The 13,149-nt window shown below is 34.5% G+C and overlaps 1 protein-coding gene across 3 annotated transcripts; it reads right to left on the minus strand.

The window, feature by feature from the left end:
• Positions 1-395: 395 nt before the first annotated feature.
• Positions 396-9,885, minus strand: plekhd1 (pleckstrin homology domain containing, family D (with coiled-coil domains) member 1). 3 transcript variants are annotated; one of them, XM_051132771.1, is made up of 14 exons: positions 9,760-9,847; positions 9,511-9,664; positions 8,799-8,892; positions 8,403-8,492; positions 8,076-8,152; positions 7,720-7,811; positions 7,571-7,623; positions 7,363-7,457; positions 6,985-7,078; positions 6,570-6,760; positions 4,729-4,861; positions 4,254-4,398; positions 3,109-3,252; positions 396-777 (listed from the first exon to the last, which is right to left on the minus strand). In XM_051132771.1, the coding sequence occupies exons 2-14, from the start codon at positions 9,660-9,662 to the stop codon at positions 620-622; spliced, it is 1,518 nt and encodes a 505-aa protein (XP_050988728.1). In that variant the 5' UTR covers positions 9,663-9,664; positions 9,760-9,847; the 3' UTR covers positions 396-619. The 3 variants fall into 3 exon arrangements, with proteins under 3 accessions (XP_050988728.1, XP_050988727.1, XP_050988729.1); XM_051132770.1 differs by having other exon boundaries at positions 9,511-9,885; XM_051132772.1 differs by lacking the exon at positions 9,760-9,847 and having other exon boundaries at positions 8,403-8,476; positions 9,511-9,526.
• Between the last annotated feature and the right edge of the window lie 3,264 nt (positions 9,886-13,149).

The raw sequence follows: 13,149 nt of genomic DNA on the forward strand, positions 1-13,149 counted from the left end.
CTTTAAGTATATAATTTCTAATTTGATTGTCATTTGTTCTTTCCCTCATGAAATCTATTATGCAGGCATACACTGCCTTCTACAGTAGTCTTTCTGTCTGCTTTTCACTTACTTTTTTTGCTTCAAATACGTTTTTGCATAACAAAGCGTTGTGATTCACCTTATAGCTGGTTGGTTTGGTTCATGGCTTGTAACTGTTTAAAGAAGACTTATTATATAGAATATTTATGAACCAAAGATGTCTTTGAAAGACAGGCACTCTTGGCTCTGTTGAGAGAAAATGGAGTGTAAAAATATCAATATAAGCAAATAAAATATCACAAGTAAAACACATTTTAATTTGAAAGACATATTGTTTAGAAGCAATGTGTTGTTGAATAAGATATTTTATTTTCACTAAAAGCAAATATTTGACATTTCATAGTTATATTATCCTACAGTGTTATAAATTTACAAGAACACAACATGAGGGGCACGCAGTTCCAACACAGCACATTGCATGTATAGATTCCCCTTACTGAATTATGAATGTCTAACTTTCACCAAAAGTTGCACATCATGGCAAAACAACTTCCCCTCTCTCTCAGGATGTTCTGTGAGTCCATCTGTCAGAACACTGTTAGTCCTCAGACTGAACGCTCTTCTGGCGGGTGATGATCTTGTAGGCCCGCTGTCTCAAACAGCTGTCTGAAGTCATACGCCGGGCCGTTTCTCTCAACTCTTCAAGACTGGTGGAGGAGGCACCGCGAGAGGAGGCAAATGATTGAGAGTGCTTCACTGCACACAGGACAAGAGAAGGTGAAGTGAATTCATTTAGAGCAAACTTAACCAAAACACTGAAGCCATCTGGGCAATTACAAAAGATGTGGCATTAGTGTCTTATAAATATTTGTATAAACAGCAAACAACAATTAATAGCTGAAGCCAATGATTACTACATTTTAAATATAGAGGATATATATGGAGATGTATTAATTTCTTTTAAAATGGTACTGATCCTTAACTAATTTCGCTTTTAAAGGGGTCATATGATGTGATTTCATGTTTTCCTTTGTCTTTGGAGTGTTACAAGCTGTTTGTGCATACATAAGATCTGTCAAGTTGCAAAGATTAAAGTCTAAAACCCAAAGAGATATTCTTTATAAAAGTTAAGACTCGCCTTCCAAAAACAGCTTATTCAAACACATCCCCACATGTCTACTTGATGGTGTCGGTAGATTTGCATAACACCGCCCAAATGTATACGCAAAGAAAGAAGGCGTTTTTATACTACAATGAGAACTTTTATTCTCACTGTAGTATTGTTGCAGCCGCCATGTTGTGGAGACGCTGTGTGTTTTGTTGCGAAAGCGAAAGCGAAAGTACTTTGTTTGACCTTCCAAATGAGTACATAACTAGAAATCAGTAGTTAAAGGAGAAGTCCACTTCCAGAACAAAAATGTACAGATAAATTTTTTGTTATATATTTCAGGATTTTTCTCCATATAATGGACTGATATGGTGCCTCGATTTTAAACTTCCAAAATGCAGTTTAAATGCGGCTTCAAACGATTCCAAATGTGGTTGTAAACGATCCCAGCTGAGGAAGAAGGGTCTTATCTAGTGAAACGATCGATTATTTTTAATTAAAAATACAATTTAAATACTTAATCTCAAACGCTCATTTTGTCTTGCTCTCCTTGAACTCTGTGTATTCTGGCTCAAGACAGTTATTGTATGTCGAAAAACTCCAATCGTATTTTCTCCCTCAAGTTCAAATATTATTTCAAAACAATCCTACATCGCTGCAGAAGTACCAACCCAGTGTTTGCAAAGTGAACATGCAAAGAAGATCAAACACCCTCAACAAAAAAAAGGTAAAACAGCGATATAAGATGATTTTGAAGTTGAGTGAGAACATGAGATGTGAATTTTTCGACATACCATAACTATCATAAACCGGAAAAAAAAAAAACAGTCGGGAAGAGCAAGACAAGATGGGCGTTTGAGATTAAAAACTATATAAATTGTATTATTTTTATGAAAATAACCAATTGTTTCACTGGATAAGACCCTTCTTCCTCAGCTGGGATCATTTACAACCACATTTGGGATCGTTTGAAGCCGCATTTAAACTGCATTTTGAAAGTTCAAAATCGGGGCAACATATCAATCCATTATATGGAGAAAAATCCTAAAATGTTTCCCTCAAAAAAACATAATTTCTTTATGGCTGAAGAAAGAAAGACATGAAAGACATCTTGGATGACAAGGGGTCAAAGTAGACTTCTCCTTTAAGTTACAACACTGTTCAGGAACAGTACAACACAAATATTTGGGTGTGTGCAGGACTGTTTCCTGAACCTGGGAGAGTAGCCTACAATGCCAGCTGTGCACAATATAAAGTGGGGCAGTTCCAACTTTGCAAGGACAGTCTGATGCTTCTGACTCACAGCCTGTAAGTACATTTTCTTATTTAAAGAATTTGCTACTGGTTATTCAAACGCGAGTTTTAAAGAGTGTAGAGTAAGGCTTGTTGTTTGTCATTTGTACGATCACAAGTGCAGACATGGTGTTTATGTTAACACGGCACAACGCAACACGTAAAAGACAGTATGAGTCATTATACTTAGTAATTATGTCCTCACTGGATGCAACAAATGGCTATATTATAATGGGTTTTATTGTTTTTGTCGCAGCATCACAACATGGTAAGAGGTGTAACATTTCTGTCACACGCTTATGGTATTCGGCCACTTAAACGCACTGGATAGCTGGCTAATCAGAGCATCGTTTTTAGAAAGATAGGGCAGAGAGGAGCAACAATAATGTACAGTATGTGGAAAATAATGTTTTTTAAACCTCAAACCACGTAAACACATTGCATTACATCAAATATACAAAATAATGTTCTTTTTAGCAACATCATAGGACCCCTTTAAAACAATTCCAATCCCCAAAATGGCACTAAAAACAATGTTGTTTTTGGTAATAGCAAAATGACAGATTTCTCAGAATACTAGCATAGATGCATAGGTCAGCTCAATATGAAATTACCACTAATGGTACTGTTTAGATTATAATTTCATCATGTGTGCATCCGTGCACCCATGTGTGAGTAACACTTACACCAGTGCTGTCTGGAGGCCCGTCTCTGGATACGGCAACTTTTAATGCGTCGAGCAGCAGCTTTATGCAGATACACTGCATTCTTCATGATGGATGGTAACTTGGCTTCAATCTCCGCAGCACAAATACATTCTTCAAAGAACTCTAGAGGTACAATGCACAACATTAAAGGGATAGTTCACCCAAAAATGTTCAGTAATGTTTATCATGTTGTACCTGTATGACTTTCTTTCTTCTGAACATAAGATACTTTGAAGAATGTTGCCAACCAAACCACTGACTTCCATAGTATGTAAAAAATACTATGGAAGTCAGTAGAAGTCAAAAATTGAGAGTGAGTAAATGGTGACAGAAGCTATTTTTTTTGCAAGTTAAGTTGGTCCTCTTGGAAAAGGAAATGCAGTACTAATTTACATTGTTGTTGGCAAACCGGGTTTGTATGCGCTTGGCTTCAGTTTTAATTTATTCATTTATTTTTCTTAATGGTTGAGCTGGAACGGATAGTGAAGGAAAGGCAGCCAACATCCCAGCATGCCTGGTAACTCATTCAGTGGAGTTTAAAAGCCTCCCAGGATGCACGTCATGAAGTACAGTGGTAGCAATATTCTTACAAATAAGGGGGGTTTAAGCATTAATTCATAAGACAATGAACCAGCTTCACAACCACACAGACTACAGCTGCCTGTTTTTGCATTACGGTTTCAATAATCACTCTTTTTCGCAATGGAGGAACTAGCTTTCAATAGTTTTTAAGCCCTTTATATGCAGAGTTATATAAATTATTTTATTATTTTTAAATATCTTGATCAAACAGTAGCTTCTTAAAGTTTACTAAATTGCATATAAAGTCATATAAAACAAATCCATATTAATCAAGCATTTTCATTCAAGTCTTGTGAAGAAACAGTTTCCATGTTTACTCTATTTTGACTGATTAAATGTAAATGTAAATATTTGATGTGTGCTATGTATGTGTTGATAATTGTTTCAGGTTTCATTAAAAAATATCTTAATTTAAACTTTAAAAATGCTCAATTAAATCAACATTAATGGCTACTTATATGCAATTTAGCAAGCTTAATGTCAACACTGTAGCAAAAAATCTTATGTTCAGTATTAGAAGATGGCTGATGGAGTGTACTCACTGCGGAGATGGCTGACGTCTCCTTTCATTCTTTCTTCCCTCTCATGAGTACGTTCTATTGCATTTAGACCCTGCTCTAGATCTTGCAGAGCCTCTTCAGCCAATTTCAGCCTACGCTCCAGTTCCACACGAGACTCCATCTCTGCCTGTTACACACACGCACACAAACAACATACAATGTACAGTGGGAACACAGAGTGTAAGATGCATTTTAGAAGTGAGAGGTATGAAGGAGGAGACAGGCATGGGCCTTTATAGAATTTCAATTGATTTTTATATCTGTGAGAAGTGATAATAGATGTGCAGATGATCCAGAGATGCAAGAGAGGTAATGCGATACATATGCTGCATGTAACCTAATAACACTGTCTGTCAGATCCAGAGCAAAAATATCATAGCACCTCTAACAGTGATAATTTTTGCAATGTTCCACATCCAGATTTACAGAAAATCAGTTTCAGGGCACAATACTTCACCTTCAGCTCTTCCTCTGTGTGTTGCTTGTCTGTTGTGAGCTGTGTGAGCGACTGCTGGAGAGCTTGAGCTTGAGAAGAATAAAACTCCCTTTCCTCCTGCAGAACTTTGGCTCGCTTTTCATTTTCTTTCAGCCTGCAGGGGGCGACAGAGAGAAGGTCTGGCTGACTGCCATCAAAACAAGGCTGTAGGAAAGAGAGCACTGGTGCGTGGTTTATGACAAGATGCCAGAGATGCTGTATTTGCATAGGCTTGTTGTATTTTTTTTTTTTTTTTTGTTTGTTTGTTTGTTTGTTTTGTTTTTTGTGTTTTGTTTTCATATATTTTAGCATTTCTTATGTGACCTTATATATTACATATATTATAACAACATGTGCTTTAAAAACAATTGAAATAATCTTAAAAAAAAATATAATAAAATAAAATAAAAACAGTATATATATATATATATATATACTGTTTTTATTTTATTTTATTTTATTATAATTTTTATTAATTATTATATTTTTTTTAAGAACAGGCAGGGGTTAAGAAAAAGATAGGGCCTCTCAAGTTTATTTGTAATGAAAGGCTGAGCACAATTTTTTTGTGGGATACATTACCCAGTGCAGTGTTCTTTATTGCATACTGCACATTTTGGCAAAACTAGTATTCTATGTATATTATGAATAAGTAGTAGCCTATATATGAAGAGTTTATTTGCAAGAACAGATAACTTCATTTTTATGAATTTTCAGAAATCATGTTTTATTAATTTTATTTAATTTTATTTAATTTTCATTTATTTTATTTATTTTATTTTTTTATTTTTTTTTTTTTTTTTTGCATTCCAAGTAATATCAATCAAACTGCAGTTGGGTTGTTTTGTAATAACTTAAACAAATACAGGTAACTTATGAAATTAAAAAAATTGTTTTACAGCATAAGCAGATAACTCCAACAATCATTTTTGGCAAATGCAGATAAGTCCACATTTCACATGTTGTTATAATATATGTAATATATAAGGTCACATAAAGAATGCTAAAACATATGAAAACAAAAAACAAAAACACTTGTTTTGTTTTTCGAATCTCCTCAGATGACAATGTAGACACCTAACAAACGTTGTTGTTGTGATCATAGACTTGTTTTTTTGTTTGTTTGTTTTTTTTAAGACTGTATGGTTGTGATTATATGCAAGAACGCTTGTCGGCTTCTGCAGTAAAACGTGAACTTGCGATGCCTTTTACTTGCTTTTTTTTGACAAAACGTATTTAGGGTTCAGATCGCGCTTTGTATGGAGTATAATTCACGGCAATCAGTTCAAATGGTGTTTATCGGTTTTCGCAAATAAACTATTCATATTTAGTCATATATTCAATTAATCTCACTTTTTATTTTTAAAAACATTGCAACAGTAAACACAACAAGACCTTACTTATTTATTTATTTATTTTTTTTTTTACTTAAAATCAATGAATTTAAAATCAATGACATCTTATCAGGCTGTTATTTATAAAGTTGTTGTATAATGCGTAATGGACCATACGGCAGGGTCACATTTATTTATATCCTGCTTTTGAGGTCACTCATGCCCGCTAGTCAGTCTACTATCTGTCTTTTGTGCTTCATTCACATCTAATCAATAGACTGGGTTATTTAGGGATCAATGTACATTTCCATTGTCATGGTCTCAACAGTCCATTTATTCTAATGCATTTCCTGGACAAACAATGGATCTAGAATCTACATTCCAAATAAACATTTTTGTTTTCTTGGAACAGTAAATCTCTGTATTGGAATTCTAAATAAGAAAAGACTATTTTGTAATGCAACATTTTTATTGACCACATTTTCTCACCTCTCATCTGCCTGTTCTTTCTCTTTAAGCAGGTTTTTCATCTGCTCCTCGATTTGCCGCAGGTTACCCTGAAGCTGCACCTCTGGTTTCTGAGAGTCTAAAGAGCCTCGCCGATCACTTCCTGCTTCAGCCACGTCCTGTCCTCTTTCTCGCAGCAGCTCCAGGGTACGCTTTTTCTCTTGGGATAACTCCTGAAGAGACAGAGATAGACTTTTGTCGTGGACCTTATCATGAGACATCATGAGATTCTGCAGTCTCATTCTTCTTACATGGAATAATTTCACCTCAGATCAGTCCTTTGTGTTTATTTATTTGTTTGTGCTTCACATCTGGCAAATATAATCTGACTGTACAGAATTTTTGTAAGGATTTTTTTCCCCCAATGTTTTATTTTAAAATGTTTGTTTCCTGATACCTCTAAAGACTTCTGCAGAAGTGTGGTAAGACTATGAAGCTCCTCTTTTTCATTTTCCACACCTTTGAGACACTGAGCAGTACCATCCAGATCTCTACCAACACAGAGCAATAGAAAATGTTTCAGGGGTATGTTCAGGATAAATTTAACATGAATTATTAATTTAATATTTTATTCATACAAATGTTGGATTGTTCTCATGTTTGTCATCAAATTTTGATGAAGTAAGAAAGTAGATAGATAGATAGACAGATAGATAGATAGATAGATAGACAGATAGATAGATAGATAGATAGATAGATAGATAGATAGATAGATAGATAGATAGATAGATAGATAGATAGATAGATAGATTCTGATTTGATAAGAATGTCTTACAGTTTAATTTGATCTTGTTCTGCTCTCAGCTCCTGAACCACTTCCTCAAATTTCTGCTTTTCTTCCTCCAGCAATTGATTCAGTCTCTCCAGCTCCTTCAAAACACAGATACACTCACATGAACACATACAGGTATATTTAAATATTTATCCCTCACTCACGTCACATGCCTTGATTAATTTAAATTGATCATAAATAGAGAGCCAACCGCCTTCTGTTCTCTTTGCAAGCACAGTTCCTCTGTCTCTTCCATAAGCTTATCTGACAAAAACAAACAAACACACAATACATCACTCTTAATAAATTAGACATTTATAGAAAGAAAGAAAGAAAGAGAAAGAAAAGAAGTGAGCATACCTAGGTATTCCTGCTTTTCCTTAGCCAGCTGTAGACCCTGGGCTTCAAGACTCTCGATCATAGCCTCACCTAACTGAGCATTCTTCCAAGTGCTTGAATGAAAAAAAAATAAAAATAAATAAATAAAAAATAATAATAATAATTGCACCACCACTCAAAAGTAACATTAGACGCAATGTCAGACACAATCTCTATAAATAAAATAATAATAATAAAAAAATTATTTCTTAAATGTAGAATTGGTTTAAAGCATGCTTGGGGATTTACAAGAAAGGCTTTAACTACTTTTTTTTTTTTTTTTTTTTTTTTTTTTTTTTTTTTTTTTTGAACAGAGATGTTGTCAAAAGTTCACTCACACTTTTCCTGACTCTTGTAGCATCTCCACCCATTGACACTGCTCTGATTCTGATTCAGCAGCCAGGACAATGGTTCCCTGTACCAGATAAGTAGAAATGTATTCTTTATTTTATTTTATTTTATTTTATTTATTTTTAACAGGGTTGGCTATTACTCATTCTCGTGAATCAGTTTGTACTAAACAGCTCTTTTCTTTGAAAAGTATGGTTCATTTCATTGAACTGGTTCATCCTACTGCTTTCTGATATAGCTTTAGAAAGCCAAATTGATTGTGGTGAATTGATTTACTGAATTATGGTGAATACAAAAGAAGAAAATGCTTTTACTGTAAAGTCTTCATGGTTAATAACCATGCCAAATGGCATGCCTTGATCTTCTCTTGGCTCGACGATGCATCCACCTAATGGAATCACCCCCTTACATTGAGAAGAAGATAAAATACATTCCATGGCCAATAAAAATATATAATTGAACAAATTGGAAATGCTGAGACTATTCAGTATTGAACTACATGGTTATATTACAAAAAAGTGAGCAATCATCACACAGCTGTGCTGATATTCAGTACAACAACAGTTGCACATATTGCTTGTGTGATATTGCTTAAGTATACGATTATATATATATATTCATTAATATTTTATTATTTACAGTTATTAATATAACTACTACTAAGAATAATAACAAATGTGCAACTCTAAGAAATGTTAATGTCTGCGTACCTTAGGGTGAATGTTGAAGTATCTATTGGTCTCAAAGCTTTTTTTCTCATTCTCAGCATAATATAAAAGAAAACTGTCCTTGATGATGAAGAATCTGTTATGAAAGCACAAACACCAACAAGAAATTCAATAATAACCTCACAGCTAACACTGCACACAATAAACACATTCTGTCCATTGCAATAGGTACAGTAAGCAGTACATGAAAACCCTTGACAAATTCATAAATGACCAAATAACCATCAATTTTAAAATTCATTTTCCTGGAATTGATCTGCCTTGCAATTGATGAGTCCTAATGCACAAAAACTCACCGGCAGCACTGACAGTCCTTATAGATCTGACTTACTCAGCTTTAAAGGCACATCTAAAGCACCTCAGTTCAGTTTATAATGATGGGTTACTCAATACCAGCTAAGCTATAAAGCTTTTAAAGTGCATTACACAACAAGGCACCACACACACACACAAAAAAAAAATAATAATATGCTTAAAAAAATCACTACAGAGCAAAAATACTAATAATAGCATAGCTTGCTGTTTTGCCTCTCTGTAGTATTCTAGTCTATAACATTATACATTCCATAACACTTCATCACTGACCAGAACAACAAAAACAAACAAATGCATTGTATATCTCTGTGCAGGGAAAGTACAAAATAATATAAACAGCAAATTAAAATAACATAGCTAAAAAGTCTACAGATTTTACCTGCGGGACCACTTGGCTGAGGGCCTCCCGAAAGGTCTCTTCCACAGAACTCCATGCAGTTGCACTTTGGTGCTGATATCCAAAGCGTCCGAGTCAGCTTGATCCATGGAGGTCCAGGGCGAGAGTAGGGAGGGTTTGGATGAGGAGAACATTGCTGACTCGTTCACAGGAAGTAAAAGAGGAGGAGGTGTGGTAAGAGAATGTCAATAAAGTTAAAATAGTAGCATGTACGCTTTCCAATATGCCTACATTCAAACAGACAGAGCTTGTGATGATATCCTCCAGTTATTCAGCGACATGGAATGATGCATCTGCCAATAGTGACATCAGCTGGTATTGGACAGTGTGGAAACAGAATCAGAGAGGGAGGGAGGAAAAGATACAAGAGGGTTAGGAGAGGCTTTGGGAAAGAGTGTTTTTATTTATTTATTTATTTTTTAATCTGTGGGACATCAATGCAATATTTTGAAGAGAAAAGCTATCACTTTACAGATTACATTGCCTATGATGGTCTATCTATCTATCTATCTATCTATCTAGATATGTCTTTGACTATTTAATGTACATTAAATTATTATGCATTATTATTTTGTAAATTAAATTAGAGCTGCAAGCAGTGTTGAAAAGGCCCTCGCACCTGGGCTTACCCCCACCTGGTGGGTTTAGGAAAACAGTGAGCGGTGAACAATATGCATTTAAAGTGGTAAATATAGGAGGAATATGTCATTTATGTGTGCCAAACTTCCTGCTGCCAGCTGGTGGCATTATGACTATAACTAAATATTGACATGTAGATATCTTTAAACCAGGACTCTGATCAAACATATGACGTTTGGTACAGATTGAACATGGTATATTTGAGATAGTGTAAAACATGACATGATATCCTGTTGCCAACAGGTGGCGCTATGATTCTAACTGAATACTGTCCTTTAGGTGTCTTCAGGGCAGGACTCTTACAAAACATGTGAAGTCTAGAGCAGATTGGACATTGCATATTTTAGTTAGTGTAAAACACGTAATTTTCAGCAGGTGGTGCTATGATTATAATAGAAGTTTGGCCTTCAGATGTGTTCAGGCCAGGACTCTTATCGAACCTGTGAATATTGGACCAGATTAGACATTGTATGGCTGAGTTACAACTTCCTTTTACATAGCGAAACATAGAAATTTGTCAGGCTGCCACGGACACGCCCTTCGACGAAAACTCAAGATATTCGCAATTTAACATTGCAAAGGCCTTTAGATTAGACTGACCAAATATAATGTTGATGTCATTAAATCTCTAGGGGGAGTTTGTTTGAGCATAAAATGTACCACTTTCTGTTGTCAGCAGGTGGCACTATGACTATAACTGAATATGGGCATGGGCATGGGCATGTGTTCAGGACATTGAGATTGGACATTGTATGGATTTGGGTTTCTGGGTAAGTTTCTGCTGGGTTTTGGACTCTGTACTGAGAGACTTTTTTGTAGGTTTTGGTGTGTTACATGTGTCTACCGTATTTCGTACATGTATGTGAATCATAGCTAAAGAGGCACTTTGTTGAAATTGTATAGGTGGCACTATCGAGCCATTTTGTTACACCCACTTTTAAAACCCATCTTAGATGTAAATTTTTGCCAGTTCTGGTGCATGTAACGTTTCGTGAGTTTTCCAGCATGTTTAGACCCTCAAAAATGCGATTAATTTTGGAGCAGGAGAAGAAACTGAACAATTCCCATAGTGTCCTCACACCATCAGTGCTCGGGCCCTAATTAATTTTTATTAAAACTAACCAATTTAAAAAACTAAGACAAATGAGTAAAACACTGTATTCCAAAAATGTTTTCAATGTCATTTCTATCACAGAATATTATCTACCGTTTTCTTTAAAGCGGAAGTAAGCCTATGGGTGAGACTTCCGGTTCATCAGCTGCTAGAAAAATACAGGGAAGAATAACAACATGCAGTAAACGGTAAACCTGTTTGCAATACAAACCAGTGTGCTCATAATTAAGAAAATACATTAAAATAATATGGTAAGACACACTAATTTGCAATATCAAGCAGCAAAACGAGCTGTTTTATACAGCTAAAAATAGCTGGATGCAGATAAGATGGGAAGCCAGACCGATAAAATTGACAAATAGAAAAAAAAAGATGGATAACAACACAATAAATAATTTAAGATATATGGTGGAAATAATGTATCCACTTTATTCTTCAACGCAGAAGTAAGCTTAAGGCAATACTTCCAGTTTATTAGCCACTATAGGGAAATTACAAGAAGTAATGTGCAGTAAACGGTAAAAGAAAACGTGCAGTGAACGGTAAAACTGTTTGCTCTACAAACCAATGTGTTCATAATGAAGATAGTACATTAAAATAATATAGTATTACGCACCAATTTGCAATATCAAGTAGAAAAATTAGCTGTTTTATACAGCTAAAAAACTGGATGCGGATAAGACCGGAAACAAGACCCATAACATTTACAATGGTCGTGCTCGCAATTATGGGAAAAAATAATAAAAGTATATCCATTGTTGGAAACGGTAAGTAGACAAATTAAACAAACTAGCTTGAGTTTGAATAGTAAATTTTATGTTTTAACAGAGTTTATTTATCCATCCATCCACAGGAACAAAAGTGCTTGTACACTGTAAAAAATAAAAAACACAATTTGTTGAGTCAGCTTAAAATAATTTGTTACCCTGCTGCCTTAAAATTTTAAGTGCAGTCAACTAAAATAAGTTTAGTCAACTTGAAATGTTAAGTTGTACTAAGTAACAACTTAGATATTTGTGTTTGCAAAACTTAACAGATGGGTAAGTAATCCAGCTGCCTTAAAAATTTAAGTTGATTCAACTCAAATATCTAAGTTGTCACTCAGTATAATTTAAACATTACAAGTTGAATACAATAAAATTTTAACGCAGCCAGGTTACAAATTATTTTAAGTTGACTCAGCAAATTGTTTTTTTTTTTTTTACAGTGAGTTACCAAATATATATATATAACAGGTGGGGAATGGAGATTTTAGATGTTGTTCTTACATAAATGAGCAATCTGTCCAATTTCACAGACAGATTAATCTGCTGAAAAGCCATTTGGTGTTGTTGTGTACGTAAGTGTTTGGATTACTGTATTCCTCTCCAAACAACTTTAGCAAACACATTATGGATCTATATGCTCGTAAATCTGCCATATTTACAGTAATTTCTCTTATCATTTAACGTATGGTATCGCATACACTTATGAGCTCATATTTGCTAATGGATCAGGGATTATGTACCCTAGACACTTAACACAGCTTCCAGATACAGTGGATTTACATTTAATAACACTTCATCTGTGACTTTACATATGGACTAAAGGTTATTTGTATAATACAGCTATATTCTACAGCAATATTGTTGATTATTACAGAAAATAATTTCTTGTAAGACAAAAATTACTTTTACTGTAATGTAGGGTTTATAGGGTTTAAAAGCAGAAAAAAAAACTTTGCTGTATTATATTAATCACAATATTTTATGTGTAGTTTATGAGTGAAACATTAAATATTGACATACTTTGATATTTTGCATTATAATATATTAATTCAAATCACATGTATGCATTTGTAAGTTGCTTATAATATATTTTAACAGCCA

The sequence above is a fragment of the Labeo rohita genome, chromosome 17, assembly GCF_022985175.1.
Source record: "Labeo rohita strain BAU-BD-2019 chromosome 17, IGBB_LRoh.1.0, whole genome shotgun sequence".
Classification (NCBI taxonomy): Eukaryota; Metazoa; Chordata; class Actinopteri; order Cypriniformes; family Cyprinidae; genus Labeo; species Labeo rohita.